Consider the following 26,395-nt stretch of genomic DNA (forward strand, 5'->3'; position numbering starts at 1 on the left):
AATGTTTCACAACCACAGTACTAAATGTGTTAAATGAGCAGTACAGATGGTGTAATGGTGTAAGCCCAGCCAGCAACTAGGCATCACAGAGACGTTTGCTCACAGTGGCATGGGGAGGACAATCAGAAAAAAAAAAAAGTAAAAGTCATGGGTTGAGATAAGAACAATTTAATAACTAAAGTAAAATAAAATGTCATCCTAACAATAATAATAATAAAATATAATTGTCCTGGTTTTGGCTGGGATCGAGTTAATTTTCGTTCTAGTAGCTGGTATAGTACTATGTTTTGGGCTCAGTATGAGAATAATGTTGATAATACACTGATGTTTTCAGTTGTTGCTAAACAGTGTTTATACAAAGTCAAGGATTTTTCAGCTTCTCATACCCAGCCAGCAAGAAGGCTGGAAGGGCACAAAAAGTTAGGAGGGGACACAGCCATTCACTCATTTCCCCCCCACCCAGTGGGATGAGGGAGAGAATCGAGGAAAAAAAAGTAAAACTTGTAGGTTGAGATACAGACAGTTTAATAGGACAGAAAGGAAGAAAGTAATAATGATAATAACAATAATAACAACAACAACAATAATAAAAGGATTGGAATATACAAAACAAGTGATGCACAACACAATTGCTCACCACTCACTAACCAATGCCCAGTCAGTTCCCAAGCAGCGATCCACCGCTTCCAGCCAACTCCCCCCAGTTTACATACTGGCCATGACATTCTATGGTATGGAATATCCCTTTGGCCACTTTGGGTCAGCTGCCCTGGCTGTGTCCCCTCCCAACTTCTTGTGCACCTGCTTGCTGGCAGAGCATGGGAAACTGAAAAATCCTTAACTTAGGATAAGCGTTACTTAGCAACAACTAAAACATCAGCAAATTACCAACATTATTCTCACACTAAATCCAAAACACACTGTACCAGCTACTCAGAAGAAAAGTAACTCTATCCCAGCCGAAACCAGGATGAATGATCCTCTCTGTCTGCCCTCCACAGGACTTACTTTGTTATCTTTTATCTCATTCTAAAAGAGCTTTGCAGTCTGAGTGGATGGAAATCTGGTTTTCAATTCCAGTGCTGCTTTAGAGAAATGTTTTCCTTACTGTGGATTTCTGCCTGCTCCAGCTCTGAAAGCTGTTCTCACGCACACCTGTGCCCCACAGGACTTGGAAAGCTAAACACTGAGGTCTCTGAAATTACCTACAGCTTAGACTCTTTTAATTTCTATTTTTTTTCGGTACCCAAACTGAATGTCACAGTATGATTAGGCAAACAATATCATCAGTTTGAAAAGGGAGGCAAGTCTTTTAATTATGGTGTCCAAGTAACTGCAAAAAGATACATGGTGTAGCTCTTAAGAAAAAGGAAACAAGAGTAATGTGTCCAGTCCTGCAACAAATTTACAAAGCCTACAAGAAACTTTTTTTCTCTCCCTCTCTATGCCTTAATCTCCTCGCCTGTTAATTCACAGTAATGATAGCTGCTCGGAGCGAGATACTGCTTGTTTAAGCAGTTTAGAAAGAAAAGTCAGTGAGGGTTAGAAAATTTAGAAAACAGTGCAATCATTTAGGTTAAGTTTCTGCTTCATTTTTGGTTTCTGTTGTTTATTTACTCACATAACAGCACAGTAAGTTTAACTTTTCTTCCTTCCCAATGACTGCTTAGCTTAATTACAGTAAAGCCTGAGTCTGAAAATTGGAATCAGTGGAACATTTCTAAAGCTTTAAGGTAAGCCCACATCCAGAGCTCGCTGCTGATTCCAGTGGCCTCCAGGCCAGATACTCTATGCTCTTCATCACTGTGTCTTCCTCTCCTTACTTTTGTTTGTGCCATCTACTTGTTGTTATGTACTCATTTCCAACCTGACACAATAGATAACAGAAAAGTCACTCTGGGCTTCAGCCAAAACCCACTGAAAACAATGGAAAGATCTCACTGGGATTTGCCACCAGTTTCAGAAAACTTTAGGGATGACTCTATGCCCACAACCCAGCTGAACCTGATCAGTGTAGCCTTTGCTCCTGGGGTCACACCATCCACCTCTCAGCACCTTGGATCACATAGATAACACTGCTGCAGTCAGGGAAGCTTCCTCACATGCAAAAAAAGTCACGGGTCACTTTTGCACAAGGTGTAGGAGTGTTTGCAAGGTAGGCTATCTCAGCAGTACCTTTCAGGACGTGGAAGTCCTTCATTACATGCTGCTGTGCAGTTCAGCACAGTATGGCCTCAATTAGGAAGGTGGCCAGTGGATGGCCTTATAATAAATTACAGTGCAGAGGAATTGACAGTATGTCATCTTTCCAGCCCTCCACCACTTTTTTTCTACTTAGCTATGTTAGTTTCAGGAATCTTACTGTTTTCATTCTTTCCTTCTGATTATAACTTACAATGCAAAGAAACTATAAAAACTCTTTAGCCTTTTTTTCTTCAGGTTTCTATTATTGTAATTCTTTAACATTTAGCTGCAAAGAAATGCAACAAAGACACCAGAGCTGACCTAAGTCCCACAGAAATAATTTTTTTATGGCTGTTTACTTGAGAGGCTAGTGTGGTCCACAGTCACATTGGTCTCATAGATACGACTGCTTATAGGGACTATTTAGGGAGTTGGTGCTTTCCTCCTCTGATACCCCTTGCTTCCCAAGGGAAAATAAATCTATCCCTGGAAAAAAAGGGAAGGAAATTGGACAGAAAATTTCAGGGTCCAATCTTTGATTTTGGTGGCTGCAGGTTCAGAAGTTACAGACTTTTTCACCTATTTCAAGTCTGCCACATATCTGCAGAGAGATGCACTGCTCTCTCTGCAGGTAAGTATCCTGGACCTGATACTCTGTTGGAGTCAGGTGCTAAGCCTGCTTAAAGGCAAGTCTTTCTGACACAGGTGTACTCTTGGAGTGACACATGCTTAACACAAGAATCTGTGAATCAAGGAATCTGGTGGATAGAAGCCATGTATAGAAAAAGAGACAGTGGGAAGAATACCCTTGATTACATCAATCTTTAAAGTTAACGGAGGGTATAAACTAATCTGACTCCTAAATAAATCCTAACCATTGACCTTAATGTATTGCAACAAGCCATTCCTCAGAGTAAATGGCTAATTTCCTTTAGAGAAAAGAAAGGCAACATTGATTCTAAAGACACATTATTTTTAACTGTTTTACCAAAAGCCAAATGTAACTTGAAAACCTTAAACAAACAAACAAACCAAATCCAAACCAGGTACCTTGATATCATTTTTACTCCTCCTTTGCCATGTTCCAACAACTAGCCTAAAGGTAACCTTATTTTTCCAAGCATAAACTGTTTCATAGATCCCTCCAACAACTCTAGTATTACATCTTCTTTGCCTGTATTTACAGATTTTAAGGGCAGATGAAGAGAGTAAAGTACCCACATTCACTTTTTTTTTATTAAATCCATTATGCTTTTTGAATGATAGCTTATATTTTTAAAGCAATCGATAACTAGAAGGGTTCAAGCAACACAGTAATAGCAAAAATTGGAGCAATACCTAGGGCTATATCTGTAGCAATATCTGGAGGCCTACTGTACTAGGTACTGTACCAAGGGAAGAGACCATCAGATCCATGTAAAGCCAGCCTGCTAAACAGGAGGATAAATTTGAGGCAAACACTTACCAACTTCAGAGGCTACTCTCTGCAGTTTTTCAAGAGTTCTGCTTATCATAACTATATTTAATCCACGTTTTGCCAGCTACAGGAAAGGAATATAAAAGTTGTTAGGAAAGAGTAAGGTGACAAGAATCTTTCAATTTTTTCCAGTTTTGTAATAAAAGCAATCATGGATTTTTTAAGTTGCTTTTGTTCACCTGTCACCTGCCTAATGGGTAAACAACAGATATTAAAACTAGGCCAAACAATAATCAGTCTTCTAACAGTCTTCCAAAACATCTACTTCACTGTATAATCTTGGACCCTTACAAGAAAAATATGCTGGACAACAATCAAATCCCAATAATATGAAGAAAAATAAATAATCTGAGCCAATTTGAAATGAATGAAAGTCTGCAGGGAGTGAAAGCAACATGAAAGTTCCCAGAAACACATTTTTATTTCTACTTGGATTTTGGAGGCTGAATATGTTGATGACTTCCCAGCCATTTTACAACATCACCATCCACCCTCACATTTTTTATCCAGAGGAAGTAGATTAAGCATATTGAACTGAAGGCTCAAGAGTTTGAAAGGATTTGGACTTTGGACTTTATTCATATTTTTTAAATAGAAATAAAATCTGACACAGGTCAGATGTATAAACTTTAACTTTTTTCCATTAGATGCAAACTAAAACAAAAAAAAGCAAGGAAAAAAAAAAGAAACCAAGGAAAAAAAGTGAAGTCCATGCATCAAAACTCAAAATACAGTATGTATGTATACAGTATGTACATACAGAATATACAGAAATGTACATTCACAAAGATGCTGGCAATAGTTGAAGTTTATAGCTGCGAACACTATTTAACACAACACTCCATTTATAGTCAGTTTGGTATTACCATATGCAGAACAAATGCAGAACAAACAGAGAATGGTTTTCTCCTGTTTTCCTGAGGCCTCCCATTCCCATCAGTTAAAGAGTTTTAGGCAAAGCCTGAGAGGAAAACATGGCTCCAGCTTTTGAAACTAAGTTATTAACAAGTGGAAGCCGAACAGAGTTGTGTGCATAAAGAAAGATAAAGCTGAAACTAGAAAAATGCCCGTGAGAGCAAGGAGAAAGGGAGCTAAACTAGTCAGCACAAAAGATGAAGCTGATGTCACCTGAAAGTACCAGGTTTGCTTAGAAGAAGAAGCTAACCAGCAAAGGCCACACACCAAAGACCCATTCATTTCCATAGCTGACTCCTTGCAATGCTTTCTCCTTAAACCTATCTAAGGGAAACACTTTGTCCTGTTGGGCTCTTCTGAAACAATGCACAGAATGTTAAGGAATAAGGACCTTTGTTCAAAAATTTGCTACATCAAGAGTATGAGGGGCAGACCACCTATTAAATGCATCAGCTGCAACCACTTGCATTTTCAGCACAAAGACCATGCTCACAATTTTGTGCTTTTGGAGACCGTCTAATGTAATTGACCGGTGCTCCAAAAACAGCTGCACAGACTTAGATGCTCAGGAGTTGTGAAAGCTTGTTTTAAAGGCTCCATTTGAAGTTCTCAGGAAGAGAACTCTAATTGCATACATACTGGCAGATTTCCCTTTGTCCACAATGAGCTTGACTCAAGCTGTTTCCAGTCGGAGACATGGTCTCTGTTTCCATGGTCACATGCTCCTTTCTGCCATTTGGGGGTGTTTGGATGGGAATTATTTTAACTTTTGTGCCTTCAGACCCAAGACCAAATATCAGCCATGTCACATACAAGATAAAAACAAAGTTCTGCTTCACTGGGCTTCTCAATATCATCTCAGCTATGTCTCTGTATTTCATTTGGTAAAAAATCCCTCATAAGACCCAAGTAAAAAATTATTCATGTTGCTAAGATTGCATTGGATTTCAGCTAAAAGCACATCTTTGTGGCAACCTAATAAAATGATTAACCATTGGGTGAGAGGACTCTCCCTTGCTGCTGTACACGAGACTAATCAGAAGCATAAGGCTGCAGCAGCTATTTCTCAAGGCAAAAGAGGCTACACACCTAAGCACTTCTTTTGCTTCCTCACCCACATAGAAAATGTGCATCCTTTTCAGAAATAGGTTCTGTAGGACACTGCAACTACGGTGAGATTTAAATGCACTCTCAAACAACAAGAACCGCATTTAGAAAAGAATTTCCTAGCTATGCACAGGAAAGGTTAAATCAGGTTTAACACTACCACATTTCAGATAAAGGTAACTTTTAGGGTATACGACTTTAGCACAAAGCATTTTCTGAACATGCAAAGGCTTTGACGTTAGAGGATGGTATTTCCCCTCACAGTTAAGAATAAGCACTGGCTGCGAGCACTGTGTAACGTGAACCTGCTTGGGTTAGGAAATCCTGACTCCCAGTGGCAAAGGACTAAATTGCTCCTGAACCTCAGTCTGCCAAAATGTAAGATTACCGACTCCTGTCATAACGAATTATGACAATTTAGCATTTAGAAATGGGGCTAATAATGAAGAAAGATCAAGCAGGATCTGCACTCTGGAATCTTGCAAACTCATCGTTAAAAAGTTTAAACCTACATTAAATTAGTACAAAGTCACTCTGCATTTTCTAGCCTGTTTTTGCAGCTCAGTCTGGGGTGAGTTTTTAAACAATAAAGCTTCACGAAAGGCAAAACACAGGTTTTAGATTCAAACCATGCATGTAGCTACTACAGTTACCCTGACAAATTGGTTATACTCTACATGGATCATCAGATGTAATAATTTAAAATCCCTAATAATGCTTTATGGAATCTGTAGCTGCCTACTGTATATTTCTACGTATTACAAAACAGATTTTTCTCTCTTCTCCAGGATTGTGCTGATATGGCCTCAGTGGTTCAGCCCTTTTCTTTCCTTGCCTGGTGTTCAGACCAGTAGGGTCTCTATGATTCAAATCTTTCAACCCTTTTTGGTGCAGCAGACCAGGACTGAGATGACAGGGCAGAAGGATTCTGCAATCTTTCTGCTAGCTTTGCACCTGTGTAATGCAAGTAGAAGAGCAGTATTTCCAGGAATAAATCCAAGAACAAGTGGAGAAATTAGAATAGGTTTGCAACTGGAGCAGGAAAACTCAGATCATATTTAGCTTATATTATACTGCTGGTAATACTATGCACGATTTCAGGAAATGAAACAAAGGTTTAAGATTTGAGAAACTGTTGTATTAACAAATGACTGCAGTGCCTGCCTCAAAATGGTCTGCTAAAACATTGATTAAACACAAGCACTGGCCTGACTTGTAAGAAGGTCATAAACTACTAACAAAAATGGTGACCATATAAGCCACCAACATCCTCCTTGTGCCCTGATATCAGATGAGAAGTGTGCAGATGCTAAACCACAAATCTCTGAGTACAGCATGACCTCGTCCACAAACCCAGTATGTCTGAGGTGCTAAGTCAGTAACAGATGTCAAAGCACATCTGTAGTTATTACATCAGAAAACAGAACAAACAAGACTGCACCAGCACCTGAAACGCTAACAGTTGAGCAGAGATGTGACAGCCTAGCAGCACCATCGCAGTTGACTTGGTTTTGCTCCTTGTTACAAGTCTGGTGAGTCTAAACCCAAGCCCAAGACCTAATGGACAAGATCTAACAGAAAGCTGGCTTTTGGAATAAGTATAGAAAACACGATCCAAAATGCCAGTAGTCTGACACCACAGCAGTCATTTAAAAGGTTGGGGTCTTTATGCTCAAGAATGCCAGTCCTTCAAAATCACCCTGACGTGCTAGAAATAGAGACAGAGCCTTCGTGGAAGCCTGGACTTCCATGCAGAAGAGAATAAGCTCAAGTTCTGTGTGTGCTTGCCTCTTAATACAAGCTCAGGAAACTGTAGGGACAATAATTTGCTCTGAAAAGTCTGTGTCCTGGCATCATTAAAGTAGTGTTCTGAAACCTCACAGCTGCTGGGCTCTTTATGCAGCCCCAGCAAGCTCTTGAGATTACAGACTTTGCGGAGACCTGTATCTAGCCATAAGCCTTGGCAATAAGGGTACTGAACCAGTAATTATAATCTTTGCCTGGACCTCAGTCTGCTGGGTTTGACCGAATGAACCACCTACTGGGATTTCCACATAAAACACCAAACAGAGAAAGGCACATCACACTAGCCTTCCAAAACACAAGAACTGCTCTCCTTAGTCCCCTGTACCATATACTATCAACAAATGCAAAGCCTTTACATTAGTTGCGAATCATTATCAGCCCATGCCTGAGCTCAGGATGTCAGAAAGAAGTTCATCACTTGGTGTCAGAGCTCAAACTCTAGAAGAACAGATGCTGTGGCCATCAAACAAGGCTTGCCTTCACATCAGCCCATAACACCAGAGCAACCTATGCCAGAAGAACATCAGAGAATTTCGTATCCTGACACCAGACCAGCAAGACAGCAGTGCTGAGCCAGAAACTCCAAAGGCACACAGATATTAAAACAGCAGGGTCAGATTTATTTATCCACAAGCCACACACAAGTGTGTGTTTTGACCTCAGCCAGAGAGATAATGTGCCAAGCTTTGAGCTCATGTGGTGTGGCCTTGGGATCTGCCCCACAGAGCAGTAGCTGAGCACAGCTTCAATCAAAGGGACCACCTGAGGAGGAAGGTACATCTCAGCGTGGATAAAGATGGCTCTCAGTCATCCCACAAAAGCCAAAAATAATGAACAAATGTTCCACAAAATCTAGCCAGTTTCAGCGAAGTTTTTTTTAAAAAAATACAGTAGTTTTATTTTTTCTCATGGTATAAAGCAACCATTCACATGCTATAGCTGGTCTTTTAAATGGGCTTTACTCTTGCATAACCCAGATAGCACAAAGGAAGCAGAACAATGACAAAGGCTCTGATCTAGATATTCACAGGTTCCTGCAGCCTTCGTATGGATAAAATACCACCAGATGCTCACACACAAAGTTAATTCAGCAAGCTGTGTGTACAGGTGACTACACCCACAGGCGTGGTGTTAAATAAATGTTTAATTTCTGATGATTCCTCTCCCTGTCTAGACGCCATCCCATTCTCCCCTGACCTATGTATTCATCAGACCCTTCCCGTTTGCTCATCACTGCAGCAACTCAGTGAGCAGACAGAAGGCAACATTTTCCCTTGTCTCCCGTGGGAGAGCTTGTGATCTTTATCAGAACAATGCCGAATGTTAAACTGTAATACCTGGTATTCATCTTTGTGCTTCCTACATTCAATGCACTTCCAAAAGTAATTACTGTATTGCCATTCCCAGTACTGAAAATCATGCGGTAAGTGCTTAAACAATGCATACACTTGAAAAGACTAGTTTAAAAATCCTGTAAATTAATTCAAAAGCCAACTCATTTTCCTTTCCTGTGAGACAGATTTTATAATTTATGAGCAGAAGGCATCACATCTAAACTCTTGCACATTACAGGCTGCTAGTTTTCCCGTGATCACCTGAGCTCTGACAGCAACAACTCATATTTCATTGCTGTTCAGCTTCTAGAAAGGGTGCCAGTTTTGGATGAAGGCACCAAAGAGAAAATCTACCATTCAGTCACTATCACTAATAGCAAGGCTGGTGCAAGGCAGTACAAGGCCACCCTGCCTTCAGTGTTGATTAGCACAGGTGAATAGAAAGGGACTGCACAGTAGCAGCTACAGGGACAGCACAGAGCTCCTCTCTCCTCCTGCAGCCTCCTAGAGCTACCGATTCTTAATTAAACCATTAGGTTTCCTGATAATTTCCATAACTTGTAGTTTATATTAATTTATACAGATTTCTCCTTTATTTGTTGTTTCAGATACATCTTTCAAAATGTGTTTGAAAGTATAAAGGCTAGAAAACTACATTTTGTATGTTAATGCTGGATCACCCCACTGAAAGTAAAAAAGCAGATTAGCTGCAAAAGTGGGGAAAAAAGGACAATTTAGGAGATTTCCTACCCTGGACAGACAATGTGAAATCTTTTGGATTACTCATTTTACTTCCTTGGTCTGATAAGACCATTGAGCCATGAATGACTTTCCTCTGAAATCCAGCACCAGTTTCCTTTCAGAACTTGATTAATGCTATTCTGCACATACAGGGGCAAAGGATTAGCATCATGTTTGTCACAGTGGCTTTGAATCCTAGAATAATTTTACTAACTTGCAGAGACTGATGAAGGGGTAGCAATTGCCATTTTGTTAACATAAACTTAAGGGTAAGTAATCTGTCTTACCTCAAAGGAATACGCTTTTCCAAGCCCATCTCCTGCTCCTGTGACCACTGGAGAAAGTAAAAAGAACAAGGATCACATTTAGAGCTCTTTAGCTTGTTCTTTCTTGAACTCTTTAATCTTCACCGTCTGCGTTTCTTGAACACTGCAACCTAAATGTTTCTACTGAAGCACAGAATCAATCTTTTTAAAAATTTTTTTCCTTGTAACCTTTTCATCTTTTTGTTACTTCATTTAGCACTTTTTGTCTTCAAAGAAAATCCCTCCCCACAGTAACCTATCTGATGCAGTAGGTACTCTTTACTCTCATTTTCATTGGAGTCAACAACAAGCAACAAGTCAATTGCCTAAGAGGTGGCAGAATTTTCTTCTATATACATATTTTACAAGTTCTGCATTGCATGTTTTTCACTTATATGATGGTGGAAGAATGGTCAGAGATAAGGACTAACTGATCACCAAAGCTGATATAACACTTTCTCACACGTGAAATCTGTCTGTAAGGAAACATCACAGCAAACTTACCATCATCTATAAAACACTCTTGCTTCAGAGCTGTCCTACTTAGTTTACCTTTGGATTTAGTATTACTGGGAAAGTAAACAAGCTTTGGCATTTGTAAAGCACCCTGAACCTTAAGTGTTACACAAACAAATACCAAAAAGGAACTACAGAAATAAAATCCTTATCACCTTAGAAATGAAGAAGAAATAAATGAAGTGGGAAAGCACTAAAGCAATTCCAAGGTAAACCTGCTAATTTTCAGAGCAAATGGAAAATTAGTCAATATAAAAAAAAAAAAAAGTGGATTAAGGACTTCTAAACTGCAAGAAACACTGGGGAAACAAGGTGATTTTTAATGGTTAGGGTTTTGCCAACAGAAGGGTAATTACTCTCTCATTTCACAGAGAAAAGAGACCCCTCAGTGAAGCAGCAGTGGATCTTTAGCCTTCTAGCAGACCTGCAGATGAAAAGCAAGAGTCTGTTGGGAAACAAGCTTCCACCTGCCAACTTTAATTTTCATGATTTTCAGGATCTCATTTGCCACGTGATACAGCAAATCATCCAAGTCTTACGAATTTTACTGGGCCCAGGAGACTTCATGTTTATAAAAAGGACAGAGCATAAAATGTCCACTAAAGGAAATAAGTCTCCCAGCCTTCAGTGGAAACAAGGATTTTACACAGAAAGTTCCACACGCTGCTCCTCACCTCATGCACAGAATGGAGGTCCTTGCCTCACTTAAATCGAGACCTACGTATTGCTTCAGAAGCAGCTGGTATTCAGGCAGGTCTTCTGTGCAGGGGTGGATTTTATTCCTTATTAATCCACTGTGAGATGTACTTCTTAAACATCTATCCAATCCAGTCACATCAAGTCTCTAATGCGGGGGAAAGGAACAAAGCACAGGCATACTGGGTCACTTATTAACAAGATGCCACTGTCAGTGACATCTGTAGCCCAGGAACTCAGAAACTGTAGTACCTGCTCATTCTTGCTTCCTACTGATAACCTAACAAGCTTAAGAAAAACATCAATGATCACTAGGAAGAAGAGTTTATTAAACATTTCTGTTATTTTCTAAGAATGTGTAATTTTTTTTTTTTTAAAGTACTGCCAAGTCGCAGCCTTTGAAGTTTTTAGGCTAGAGTAGATTTGGCTTGTTAATGATACAGTCAAGGATAGGCGACCCATTCAGAAAAAACACACTGCAGCAACATCACTGGGAACAAAGAAAAGTTCCTTTGAAAAGTAGAGACCATGTGCTAGACATAAACTAGTTGCTTCACATATCAGAAAACTGAGGATATAGGCAGTGCTATTAAAACTAATGCATTTGCAGCAGAGAACAAACATCAAAGTAGGAAAGGGGAGAGAATTCACATCTACACACCAGGTGTGTGAACTGTTACCAGTTTGTCTATTTTTCCATTCTCTCCAAGTACACAAAACCTTCAGGCTCATAAACCTGAAGTTAGTAGGAGAAAACAAAAAGAAATTAAGCAAACCACACCTAGAGGAAACTGTGTTTTGTTCTGAAGGGACAGTGTAAGAAAATGCAAGAAAAAACATTCCTGATTTGTAACATAACAATCCACCACTCAGTTACAAGAAGAAGGTAAGTTTCCTTTACCTGCCCATTCTCCCAGCGATCGAAAGAAAGTCTGAGGCAAAGCACTCCAGATATGTGGGAAAATATATTTCATAAATCTGATGCATTTTACCAGAGTACAGAAACAGATAACACCGCCAATAAGAGTGAGTAGCTGATGCTGGAACACTTCCATGGTGAATGAAGGCAGTGAGCTAGTACAAATCAGTCGCTCTCACGCTGGGAAATGCCTCTTTCCAGCACACTGCTAGTCTCTGTGAACTGGCAGAGAAGTGAGAAGTCTAATCACATCACGTGGTTTTCTTTTTCCAAGGAATGTCCAGGGTTTAGATTAGACCCCCAGATTTGTAAACTGCTGAAAAAATCCAAACTAAATAATGATTTCTAGTGCGTGCTTTAGAGGAAAGGTTTCACTCTGCTTCTGGAAATTACCCAAGAACAAAAAGAAAAAAAAAATTATTATTGTCATTGTTTAGGATTGATAGAGACTAAAGATGGGTCTAAACCAAAACCCTGGATAAGAATAATCCAAAGCTTGGGGATAACACATATCAGCACTACCTCATATGGAGAAGAGTTAAACTCTAGCCCAGACGTTTCCAGGGCAAGTTCGCACTGAAACCAGAAAAACAGATTTATTTACCAATTTGAAGACAAAATAATAAAAGGTTACTAAAGTCACCAATTCATTCTAGACAGAGAAAGCAATATTATATATAACTTTTCAGAGGTTTCTGAAAAAAGGTTAGTATATTGCACCCATTTTACAAATGGTGCAACTACAGCAGTACAGTAGTCTATTAACAAGGGAATAGGACTTTCAGCTTTTCTGAACAAAAACTACTATTAAAGTTGAGGACATGTATCAAAACCTTAAGGGGAAAAAATACTTACAAGAACAGTATCTCACTGCAAGACAGAGATGAAATCAATGAAATTCAGATTTCAAGTGATTAAAAAGATTTTTTAAAGTTAACATATAGAATTTCTCAGGGAAATCACAGAAACAACCTTTACTCTTCTTTGCACTGGCAATTTGAAACATTATCCGTTTTTCAAAGATCAGTTTAAACTGGAGGAGAGAAACACTGATGCTTACACACGCACTTAGGATAAGGTAAAATAAAATTTGTCTATATACTTTAATGATATTCTGCCACTTTTAACACAAGTCACCCCTAAATATGCAGATGCATTACAGAGAAAGATGACGTCTGAAATCACAAGAAATGTAACACTAACTTATCTGTAACAAGAAGATATAAAAATCATTACCATCTTAGCTTAACAACAACCCAGTTTCCTCACGCATAAGGTCTCTTCAAATTTCACTGTTTTACCCCATAAGTAAAGCCAGTCAAATCAAAAAAGGTCTGAATATTACATTTCCAAAAATATGTACAAGCAATCACAAATTCCCCAAAGAATCACTCACTATTCAAGGAATACTTTAAATTTTAACAAGTTGCAATGTGTTTTTCATATGCAATACTGATGCTGAATACCTCCTTTAAATGGGAAAAAAAAAAAAAATCACTTCTATTTGGTGATGGAGTCAAAACACAAACTTCCATAGCTGCCAGTCTTCTTTTTTGCACTTGCATCTCTGCCCATGCTCCCTTGCCATTTTTTTTTCCAGAGGCTGGTAACAAGTCTGAGATATGCCTACAGTACTTGATGGGCCTAGTATTTGTAAATCAGGCCAAGATACTGAGAGGTAAAATATGAATGTGAAGCATTGTTCATCCAGTCCAGTCTAAGTTTTTTTTCCTGAGCTATTGCTTCTCTGACTTTTACAGGAATTGCTGCAAGAACTTTACACATTGCATCGGTAGAAAGCTTCTTTGGGTGACCACTGTACTTTTTCTCTCTTAATCTCACTCCATTACAGCTAACCCACTGCTAAGCAATCCCTACAAAATTAAGAGTATGAACAGATCAATGCACAGTACAATATTCCTTTCCAGTCCAGTTACCATTTTTAAGTTTCTTTGTATGTTCCCTTGTTACTACACCTTGCCACCTGTAGAACTTAAAAGTTTTAAAAATATTGGACTGACTTCTGAAAATCAAGTTTTGTAGCTAGCAACATGTAACCACAAGACACTTCTGTGAGGGAATGTGACTTTCAGAAATCAATCCAGTATTTCTTAAAACTAACTCACTTACTGATCCTTTAAAATATGTATTCTGAAGACTAATGTCTTCTCTAACCGTTTTTACTATTTTTCCAAAAGAAGAAAATGAAGCTTCACACAGCATAAGTCATCTAGTTTTACAACTGTTTTAATATTTCATTAAGCTAATATGAAATCCGTAGAAAAGTAAGGACTGTCTACAGATGTATCCTAAGAGAAATGAGTTTTAAGTTACTACCTTATTGAAAAGACACAATTACTGAGTTTCTGAATAAAATAGCCATTTCTGTAATTGCCTAAATTCCAACATGACAGTTGTGCCTGGTTGAGCCCATATTCCCAGAGTTTCAACCAGCAAATTTACTGGAATCAACATTATCTCCGCAGATACAGAAGGAAACAGTAAGTGACTGAAGCTGAGTTGCTTTGTGAAAGGATGCAATCACTTGCAAGTTCTTCTAGATAGTACCCACTCTTCATTATTCCTAAATTTATTTTTTAAATTATTCTGAGTAATACTATCACAAAGACTGTGAGAATCAGGCCTGTATTTTAGGTGAGAAGTCTAAGTTTGAAGCACTTTAAAAACATGACATTAACAATGAATTAAATAACTTCCACTATAGTACAGAATGAACTAATGAAACTACTTCAAGTATACTATATCAGTTGATTGCATAGAAGGCAAATATTCATCCTATGCATGCGTGCTTGAAAGCATTTTACGTACGTGTCCATCCACACAAAAACTGAAAAACTCGTTAAAACTGTAATCTGTATTTCTTTATTTATAAAAGGTACAGCAAAATATTAATGAATTAAATGCATACAGCAGCTGTTCCTCTGTGGGAACTACGTCTTATTTAGCAGGTGCCATTGTGTGTCCATCACTATTGCAATCAAATGGCTCTCATAATAATTTCATAATTAATGAAAACCTTCCAATGCCTTGTCCCACTGCAGAGAGTTGAGGTTCAATATTTAGGATTCTGGAGGTAGAGATGATCTGGAGAAAGAGGAGTCCTACAAAAGAATAGACTAAAAAATATTGAAGGCTTTTTAAGTATAAAGGAAATCTTTAAAAGCAGAAGATCTCTCTAAAATATCTGCAGCAACCCTTTCCCTCTCTGGCTCTTTAACAGGTAGAAAATGAAAGTCACATCTCTTAGCCAGCTGTGAGAAATGGGATAACTCAGACTTCTGTTTCCGCTTTGACTGTGCCCTTATATTCCACTTCTAGTATCTGCAGTCACTGCTCCTCTTGCCATTCAAAACCATGCAGGCAGTGGGCAGCCCAGCCATTTCCTGAAGCTTCTGCTGTGAGCTGCTCACATGTTTCTTAGATCTAACCCAGTCTGGTCGTTCACTTGTTACACACAGAGTAACGCTTTTCAGATTTAGCTGTATTTTAATTCAAGCGGGGATCAAACAAGTCATTAGACCACCCTCGTTACACGTCAAGGTCTTCCAAAATCTTTTTGATTTGATTATTTTAAAAAATCTTGGCTCACGCTTGCAGGGAATTGAGAACTTCAACAAGATTAATTACTCTGCTGTCTTCCAGCGCTGCAATGCTTCTACCATGTTTTCAAAGATTAATGCTACAACCTCAGAGACACAGGTAAGCATTATCAACTGTATTTTCAGAGAAGGAAATAGAGATACAGAGCTGTGCCATCATTGTCCTAGATGACAACCCAGATCGCCACATTCTGGACCTTTTTTTTTAACCACTGGACCAGCCCTGCCCACTGTAGCAACCCCCTGGGCTTTTTATGATTCCTTGCTCTGAATTTTAAGCATAAACTAGTACCAGATAAGCTTTCACTGTATATTGAAGACACAACAGGACACTGATCCTTTCTCCTCATTTAAACACAAGTTAGCCTTCCATATACCATTCAGTTTCCTCTCTTGTAGTTTGTACACTGTAGCATCACTTCTCTGCAGCATTAAAAGGTAGTTATAGACAAAACATCAGACAAGAGGACTGTGATATAAAAAGATGAACGTACCTAAACAAAAATAGATTTACCTTTGTTATCCCTCCTAATCACCTGTTTGGTACTGGCTCACACACAAAAAAATCTTTGTAAATATTAAAAAATCCTCTCTCAATTTCCTTCTCTCCTTGATCCTGCAGCAAAGTTATGAGGGTTCATTTATAACAACAGTGACAACTGCAGCAGAACACTGTGATATTATTGAGAATGAGGAAAAGATTGAGAGAGAACGTCTACTCCATGTATACTGAACACACTAGGCCATATCCTGAATTCTTTAGTCAACACTTACACAGGGAACAATCTGCGGCCACATCTCCTCTTTGCCCCATATGTTCTACATGACTTACACATGAACAAATGCATATGTGAAATCATTCTGAATCACTAGCATCTTTCATCTCTTCACTGATATCAAAGATTGCATATGGTATAAGGCAATGGTGAATCAACCCTCGTGATCTTTACAGGGAGTTTTGCCTCAGAGTACTGGCAGACACTGAAACAGAACTCGCAGATCTTTTTGAGTACAGATAGCACCAAAGTACAGGTAAATGAAGAAATTTAGAACTTGAGATTTGCTCATGGCATTCCTTCCTATAAATTAGCTTGTGGTGTTAAAAAAAGCTAAAATTAAACTTGTCCACATGTAAAAAACATGGTGTACAAGAATATTTCTGAACCAATGAATTATGTGCACATCTGTGGCAATTGAGGTAGATTTTTTTTTCTTGTTCCAAATATGTTCCAGCATGTAAGTTCTCAGCAATGCTAAACAAACTTGAATCTTCAGTGTCTTTCAAGGCAGGCATTTTGGCTAACACTTTGACTCAGGAAGTGCATTCTCTTCATCCCCAGATTGCGTAGGCTTGCTGTTTCCTCTTAAGGTTAAAAACGAGTATCTCAGTCCTCCCACCATACTAAAGAAAAGAGAACACACAGAGGCGTCAGAGATACCTGATGTTGTACATACCATTTTACAGGTATGTACCCTTCCTTCCAAAGGATCAAAGAATGCCAGCTGCATAAATCAGGAGTGCCTCAGAGCATGTAAGCTGTCTGAGAAAGTGGACCCAAGGAGACAAAGATCAATTATCAGTCGCTCCAACAGATTCATACAAACAGATGTAACAGTTCATCCGAACACAAAGAGTAACAACTCACAAGTTATAACTCATATTCAATGGGCACAACTCATTCAGTCAGTGTACTCACTTCCCACACCACTTGGCTTTTACTTGAAAGCCTCACAGCTCAGAACCGCTGCTCATAAAAAAAGAATGAACTCAGTCCCACACAGTAAAACTGCAGGTATGTTTCCATAGTTAAGATCCTACCACAGTAAGATTCAATATCTGAAAACAGACATGAAAAGACATAACTAATTGTAATGAACTTTACATCCTGAGGCAGTGCTTCCTCAGGCCAGTAGTTGCAAAACTGCATCACCCAAGTAGGCCAAATCAAACAAAACATAAAACTATATCTCACTGAGAAATTTTCAGCTGTAACAAATAAAGGCTATTCAAGTTCCACTCACCAAATATTTAGCCCTATAAAGTTTAATATAGAGAATATGTAATCTCCACCAATCAACATCCCAATGTAAGCGATGGATATATTCTGAAAGGAAACAAAAGCCAGGCGTTTATTGAAGTCAGTTTTCATCTCCAAGAATAAAACCAATATTAATTAGTTTACTTTTCTAAGGAAATAGCTATACTCTGTTGCTGGCCACTCTAAAATCAGCATTTAAATTAGTTTCACAGGATGTCAGCCTTACGGGTAATGTAACAGCGAAATAAAATAATAAAATCAGTATGTTTTCTAAATGCATGCAATGCACTGAGAGTGACTTTCTGGGGGAAAAAAAAGAAAGAAAATAAAAAAAAGAAAATCAGCGATTTGATATTAGACAAAATGGAGCTATGGCTACCTTCTGAAAATGTACTTCTTTTTAATCTTTAGAAGGTTCCTTTCAAATCCCATTTCTTAAAAGCAGGGTTTGGGTTGTCAAGCATAAAAAGTATGCTTTAAAGTTACAATAAAATTATTGCTTTAAAAGGGTTACCTCTTTCCTTTGCCAACTAAATGTGCATTGAAAACACTTGGTTCAAGTTCAAGGCAGGCACAGTTTAAAGTTAAAAATGCTACCTCTCACCCCGCTCCCATCAATTTTTGGGAAAATTGTCCCCTATAGACAGAATTAAAGCTATAGAACTGTGTGACCATTTTACCAACACTTTGTTGGTTTCAAATGTTTTAGCAGCTAGCCTGGACAGTGACATAATTTCTACCTGTTTTTACTGGGGACTACTGCATCATAAAGCGCTTCTCAATTTTTGAAGCTGTTCAAAATGTCTCAAAGACTATTATTGCCCAGAAAATAGAAATACTATTGCTCTATCTTAATGATTCAACGCAGACACATAAAATTTAAAAGAACACTTTCAGGGCCACAGAATGAAAAATACTAGATTAATCTTGCTAGCTTTCAAAAAAAAAAAAAAACCAACTGTAACAACTGTAGAAAGAGAAGTACCGTCTTCCTTTTGTGGATTTTGCTATGGTAGTGGTATTGTTTTCCTTAGTCACCCATGCAAGGGAGCACCCTGAGGACTGTTATTCCTGTGCCTAAGCTAGCACAGATTCAAACAGTCGTTTGGCCCACAACTGCACATGTTTAATCTTTTGCTAAAACTCTTCCAACGTACAGCTCTGTGCTTCCCTGCAAACTGGCCTACAAAAAGGTGCTTGGGCAGTCAGTGATGTTCCCAGCTCATACATACTGGCCTCATCAACACAGAGGAAGTTGCACTGGTTTTAAATTAAACTGGGTTAGAGAAAACAGACTGTAAGGACATGAAGTTCAGTTTTTAAGACATGCATGTTTTGGTGTTGATCAAATTGACCAGAATTTATACAAACCAAGATTAAATAGTCCATTCAGCTAGAACACAAATTCTGACACAGAGGCTGAAGCAGTTAACCAAGCAACACACTCCTTACTACAGCTTAGCCATTACTCTCTATCTATGAATGCCCTATGTATTAGCTGCAATGGAAATTAGTTCAGCCCAAAGCGAAAGTGGGTTAGTCTGTATCAGTTTGCAGTGGATTTGCACCAGGCCACCTTGACTAACTCACAGTAACCTGATAAAGAACTGAAGCAGGTGACAGTACCTGATGAAATGTGGTTAAATGTACATCTTTTAATTAAAGTGGTTCAAGATTCTCTTGTAGGAAATACCTGAGCTTCAATCAAAGAAGCAGTGGCACAAGCATTGTCTCAATATTAGCCCTCATTTTGAGTTTCCAGCTCAAAGCACTATCAGGATCACTGCTGAGTCAATCCTCTTCCCTACCTATTTGAGCGTTCTCATCTCCGTCTTCTGCTCCATAACTCACCTTGATGGCACCAACTACTGTCGTCGTGAGCGCAGAATTGTAATGACTGCACAGGACAGTAGAATACATCAAGAGAAACCTAGATAAAGTAAAGGAGAAAATTTTATGAATTCCTCCCAGGAAGCTCAGAAGTTTACGAACAGTTTGAAAACTTCAACATTTTCTGGATCAGTATTTTGCTGGGATGTTCAATCCCACCTTTTCCAAACGCTAAAATAAGATTCTGTGGATCTGTATTTTAAGTTAATGATATACATATACAGAGTACTCAAAATACACGTTCAAATGTGCTGCTTGAGCTCTGGCAGAGCCAACTAGCAGAGTCAGTCATTAAGAAGCAGTGCTTCTTAAATGTCAGTATTTGAAGTTACTTTGACCCCTTGGGTGGTGACATGTGAAAGAGCAGAACAGGATCCAACACATTTTTCTGTTCTTCCCTTGACTGCAGTTCCAACAGGAACAAAGCATTGTTTCATTACTTTTGAGTCTCCCACACTTTTCCAGGTACTTTAAAGAACAAACAACTGAAACAGTTCCTATACTAAAGGGCTTAGGTTCTTTTAACTGCAAAGAAGAAGTCAGATAATCAGAAGAGGTGGCCAGCAGAGAGACACTGAGTACAGTAAGTAAAAAGCTAAATGTCATGTTGTTGACCACTGTCCTGTGAGGTCAACAACACAGATAGTACTAAAACAGTTATTTACACTATTAGAAATAATAAAAAGACAAGACAGAAGCCTGGAGGGAAAATATATTTTCTTAGAAGTTTAACATAACTTATTAGTGAGTCCTACATTTGAGATTTGCAATTTGAAACACTGTCATTAAAACACCTTACTTGATTGCCCTGTGTCCTTACCCCAACAAGCAGGAAAGAACAAATTGAAAGACAAATAAAAAATTTGTCCAGTGCTGGAAATGTGTTGCCTATTAAAACACAAAAAAAAAAGAGAGAGCAAGAATTATGTGCTATATCATCAACTGTAAACACATATAAATGTAGGTAATATGAAAATGTGCAAAATCACAAAATACACTTGATTCACATTGTAATTATGAAACTTTTATATTACTACTAGAAACATTTTGATGCATTTAACTTCAGAGACAACAGGATGACAGCACCCACGATACCTAGACACATTCTTGTAACATGTATAGCAGTGCAGATAAAAAAACGCACACTGCAAGCCATAAATATAAATACAATACAGAGAATTTGTGGTTTTATATTTACTGATACAGATACAAACACTGTGATTAATATTATATAATAAACAGTGTTGATTTGAGACAGAGAGAAAAAGCAAATAAGTAATCTCCTTGAAATCTATTTCATACCATATATTCATTCATTAACAGCTTTCAAGGTCTAAGCCTGCATTTTTAAGCTCAAAAGTATATTCTATAAGCATTACGGAAGTCTCTCATCAATGAAGGTCAATGAAAAGGCTAAATCATCACTTTGAAGTCTGCTCCTTAGTGACATGCAGCAAACAAACAAACAAGTGCAACACAACAGTCACTAAGAAAACATGTCACAGGTTCTTTTCCATTCTTAGTAACTCCAGGATATGCCTCATTTTAATCTGGTTAGTTTAAAGTCACCCTTATCAGCACAAAACTCAGCAAAGGCTGAACACATCCCTGAGAAATAGGATAAAGGCTGTTGCTCCATGCTGAGCTGTGGCTAGCTGAGCCTCCACCACCTGAGGTAACAGATTAGAGGGATCTTGGGCAGCTCTGGCCTGCTAGAATTGCGCTGGTGTGCAACAACAAACTGCAAAGTATTACTGAGAGACATTCTGGGGCTTCCTTTCTCTTCCATTGTATCGTGCTTTCCTGTCCTCCTAGTCAGCCAGCTGGTGAAGGACAAGTGAATAACTGGGACACTCCCAAACTGCAGCCTCTACAAGATGTGGGAACTACCATTCCAGAAGTAGCTAGAGGAGCAGAAGCAATCTCCCTGTCACATAGACACAGCACCGATATTTTGACTGGCAAAAGATACATGCTGTGCACTGTCTGTGATGGACCAAGGCAAAAAGCTCTGCTAGGGTAAAAGCAAGCCAACTTCTATTGCCTGAAAATCTGCTAAATACAGGTGTTATCTACAATGATTTGTTGACTTTTCATCAGTATTTTTCCATTTTCTCCCATTTTTCTGTGATTTAATCTCTGTGCATCACATTGACACTAGTTATGCACAACATTTAATGGGACTTTTAATATTAAGTAATCAAGCCAATGCATATGCAAAATAGGCACTATGCATTTCTCTGATATTTATTCTTTTCAGGCAATTAAGCATTAAATTGTTTGTGCCAATTCAACATGTGGGCACAACACACTCTTTATTTTTCCCACGGAATAAACCTAGCAACAAGGTAGACTTCCCTGTCCAGTTCTCTCAAAATGCCTCCAGGCCCATCTGCTGGGAAAGTAGTCGAAACCTTACAGCCATACAAACTTGGTCCCCACTACATCTGCCAAGAAGGGCATTAGCTGCATTTTCCTAAACTGGCACAAGGTCATGCTGGACTGATGTCACAAGAAGAGATTTCACACTCAGAGCAGACCTAAATCCATCATTTTCAGGGAATGACAATTTTTCCACTTAAAGCAGCCTTCTAAGAACATCATGATAAAATCATGGACACTGGAATGATTTATGACACCCCCAAGCTCTGTAACAATTTTCAGTGGCAAATCTCAAAGATTTCCAAAAAGGAATACGAATGTCTAGACTCATTTTACTGGTAGTAAAAAGGCAACTCAGCAAGTCCATGAGGGAGCCAGAAAAACACAAACCTCCTGGTCTGATACGTTACATGCCAGGACATACTGCCTACAGTATTATACTGTATTATGATTAGCTATGGAGAGTCATGCTGTCGTTCTATAAGAATGTAAAATGTAGGTTACTAAACTAGACTGAGACTAAACAGGAATCTGTTCTGTGCATCAGAATGAGAGAAGGACTGGAAATTGTCTGGTTCTGGTATTTGCAATCTCATTTTAGAGCATGTGGCAATCACACAGTGCAGCTGGATTCCCAAGCAATTGCTCTAGCTGAGAGTCCCCAGTCATACATTAGTTCTTAAACAAAGACTCATACAAGGGCTATCACACAAATTCAGCTTCTCCTTAGAGTGAATAATTACAAGTTCTTACCTGTGAAGGGCAAGTCCAAGTCACATATTTCAAATAATAGTCACTAACATGGAGGTAGGATTACCTCTTTAAAAAACAAACAAAAAACCCCACCCACCCCCCAACTGAAAAAAATGAACAAAATACCATTATCACTCTGAGATATATAATATTGCTCCTTACCTGCTGAAAGTCTCCAGTAGAAAAGCTAATAATAACTGTTGGAACCACCATGAAACAAGCATTGTAGAAAAGGACACCGTATTTTCCCAACTCCTGTGAAAAATGAAACATGGTGTTTGGAATTACAAGCCATTTGGGAGCAAAATACTAAATATTACTCTGGCAATCCTTCTGACATTATCGTCAATGAACAGACAAAACATAATACATTCCAACTTAAAATACAAGCTTGTGATAGTTGGGTACTGAGCCGAGTTTTCACTTCAGTCACTTTGTATGCTCAGCAGAATATTACTACTCTGCTATACCCTGAACAGTTTCTGTACAACACCAGCTAGTCAGAAACTTCCCAAGGCACTGGCTCAGAACTGCTTTATGTTAGACTCCACGTAAGTCTCTGCCTGGCCAAGGGATTACCCATTCCATCTACTGCAAATCAACCACGAAAGCACAGGGCAGAGTGGCTCCCTGGGGCCAGCATAACAGGAAAATTAATGAAGTCTGACTCCTAGATGGAGCATCTGTAATCACTGGTAACTGATGTAACTTCAAGCAATTTGAGGGATATATATCCTGTTGGTTAACTTGCCTGACACAAAAGCAGAAGATTAGGGGAATGAAAAAGGACCCTTCCCTTCCTCCAGATTTGGCCATGTTACTTAGCAAATCTCTCCAGCTTATCTCTTGCTTTAAAATTAAATCCTGTATTTTGTAGAAAACTGTGAGGCTGTTAAGTGCTGCTCATTAAAAAAAATACAGAGTCTGGATTTGATGTGACTCATGAGATTATTAAAAGATATATATTTCCACTGTACAGACTAAACCACAAAAATCAGTGACAAAACCTCCATCCAGCATCTCCAAGACTGCTCTTTGTTATAGCTTGGTGTGTTTTCATGGCACTGTATTTGAAGAGCAGCCTGCTCAATGCTTACATAAAGTATAATGTATCAAGGTATCACCTAATTCTTTTGCATACCTGGGTTTGGTGTAGACTTGCTTTTAGACAGCCAAAAAAGATATCAGTTGTTGTGGTTATTGACTCAAACTGGACAGGTGTCTGTTCCTACCCACAAGTTCATGTAACATAAAAATCTCACTTAACGTGTGTTTCTAGTCAAAAAGTCACCTTCCTTAGATCTATCTATCTATCTATCTATCTATATATCTCAAGTTTACAGGTAAACAATTTGCTTTGGGCCTGGCTTGATTTTATTTTATTAGCCAAAAGCAACGTTTTAAAGCCACTACAAACTCTGCCTAAAAGACTTGGGAGAAAACAAAAACACTGTTTATCTAAGCCTGGCCTGAGATATTAGTAACAAGTTTTTTCCCAGCTGTTCTGTATTAAGGATGGATATATCAACTAAAATACTAAAGCAAATGAAACTATTAGTTCATAACTGGATGTTCATAAAGTCATACAATAAGTAACCCACTGTTATCATATTGTCATAATGTTAAATTCAACCTAACCAACCCAGTTACCTTTGGATCGATTTTCTGCTTTGTGTAAACTCCATTGGCCGCTGTGAAGATATCATTTAGCAATACGAAGGTATAGCCCTCCAGATTAAAAGACAGATCAGACCTGGGAAAAAAATAGTATATTGTAAATAAGCAAACAGTATACGAGCATTGTATTACCTTGTTTACCTAGAGAAATATCATAAATGAGGAAATACAAATCCTGAGAATTCCAGCAAGTCACAGGTTTTGCTTTAAGCCTTCTTTGTAAATCGAAGTACTTTACACTTCTCCAGTCACGGGACCATCATAAATGAGTCATCAGAGAGTTCCCAGTATTTAGTGCGGAAGTGGCAGGAAATGTTCAGTTTTCATTCTTTGAAAAATTCCATCTGCCTCAATCCTGACAACCTGTCCAATTATTACTGAGCATTACTTATCTATTTCTTTTAACACAAAAAGTAACTATGGAATAAAGTCTAACTACTTGTTTTTTACAGTCAGACCAGACATATTGTCATCCTTTCTGTTTTGACTAGTAACCTCATGGATATACGGTAATTCATTTAGTAGGACATGGCTCTATCTGAGTCACATCACATGGAAATTATTTACCTTTGTACATAGCAAATCCAAGAGACAAAAAATAACATTACAGTTCCAGTTAAGTAAAGGAATATTCAAACAGAAAGAAAACAGAGGGGACTAGCAGATGAGTGCTTTGTGAACTTAATTGCACATTTGAACTTGTTCAAAGTGATTTAAAAAACACACACTGCCTAACTCAAAACAATATTTGACAACAAAAAAAGCAGTCTTTCTATCCAGAACAAGAATATATTTTTCTAAGATTATTAAAATACACTGCTACTATGAAATAAAAGCAGCACTCCTCACAATTTTAACTTGCTTCATTTATGATCCTGCAACCACGGAAAACCTAGAGGGGGGAAAGAAGCACCCAAATACTTCCAGCTGGAGTTTAATTTTTCCCTTTGCATTCCTGCACCTCCCAATGATGTCACTAGAGAGATTTTCCAAATCAACTTAATCCAGAGTAACTGATCTCAACTTAGGTTTACTGGGCACTTAACAAGGAAAAAGTCCTCCTGGGGTCCCTCCTCTCATAACATGACTTTGTATAACAAATGAAAACCTTACCCAGCTGCTATGAAAGCCCCAAGAATGATGGCAAATACGCTGACTATAATACTCAGTGGGTATCGTTTCCTGTAGGCAAAAATTAGACAGTTCACATTTTCATTATTTGAAGAGGAGATTAAATGGCTGTCTGTCTGAAAAGTTTCAAAGTGATTAGTAATCACAGAACATTTAACAGGAGGGCAAGGTCTTGATAACCTTACAGAAGCAATGTGATTGACCATGTGCCACACTGTCAGACCTTGACCCTGACAACAGAGACTGAAAAAGCATTGTGACCATTCTCCTACTAGATAATTTTAAAAGTAAAGATTAAAGGTTTAAAGTAACAGTGCTGAAACAAACTGTAATTTACTGTGTATTAATATTCATAATGGACATCTTTCAGTGTCTTCCAGTAATCCAATAAAGGAAAATCACTACACATATCTCATGGAGTTTTTCATCCCACCTTTCTTGGGGAAGATGCTGTACAGCACACTAGCTCAGCTATTTTTCAAATAGATACTTACTCTGAAGTCAAACTTAAACCTTGTACTTGAAGGGGAAAGCACAGAAGCTTATGATATTCTTCACTATGTCTACATCAGCACTGCCACAGAGTAGGGAAAAACATACCATAAAACTATTTTGCTTCTTATACCTGTATTACTTTATTTATAAATGTCTTAAGTACTTATTTTTGCACCATACTGCAATGTGCCTTACAGACGTTCTGCTAGTCATTCTCTCAGGCCAGGCCCCATCTCTGAGCTGGCCTGTGAGAAAAGATCCATCAAACCAAAACATACAATGCTCTTGCAGAAATCTGTGTGTCAAAGAAGCACAGCTGTGGACCACTGTCCCAACAACAAAGCTGTATGCAGTCTCTAGATATATTAGGCTTTTATCATAATGACTCTAGACAGTAACAACCCAAAC

The 26,395-nt window shown here is 38.4% G+C and overlaps 1 protein-coding gene across 8 annotated transcripts in view; it reads right to left on the reverse strand.

The window, feature by feature from the left end:
- Positions 1-26,395, reverse strand: part of SLC35D2 (solute carrier family 35 (UDP-GlcNAc/UDP-glucose transporter), member D2) — a 46,664-nt gene that overhangs the window by 12,435 nt on the left and 7,834 nt on the right. For 5 of the 8 annotated variants that reach the window (XR_774425.1, XR_774424.1, XM_010568676.1 and 2 more), the window contains 4 exons: positions 25,475-25,543; positions 24,335-24,437; positions 22,847-22,939; positions 3,650-3,725 (listed from right to left, as the gene is read on the reverse strand). Coding sequence is in view for 5 of the 8 variants with exons in the window: in XM_010568676.1 (XP_010566978.1) it covers positions 3,650-3,725; positions 22,847-22,939; positions 24,335-24,437; positions 25,475-25,543 (341 nt within the window). In the remaining 3 variants the exon portion in view is untranslated. Of the gene's footprint in view, positions 1-3,649; positions 3,726-9,851; positions 9,899-19,510; positions 19,590-20,369; positions 20,438-22,846; positions 22,940-24,334; positions 24,438-25,474; positions 25,544-26,395 lie in introns of all 8 variants that reach the window. The other 3 variants (XM_010568678.1, XM_010568677.1, XR_774426.1) reach the window with 2 other exon arrangements.

Source organism: Haliaeetus leucocephalus, unplaced genomic scaffold, assembly GCF_000737465.1.
Source record: "Haliaeetus leucocephalus isolate CR32 unplaced genomic scaffold, Haliaeetus_leucocephalus-4.0 Scaffold251, whole genome shotgun sequence".
Classification (NCBI taxonomy): domain Eukaryota; kingdom Metazoa; phylum Chordata; class Aves; order Accipitriformes; family Accipitridae; genus Haliaeetus; species Haliaeetus leucocephalus.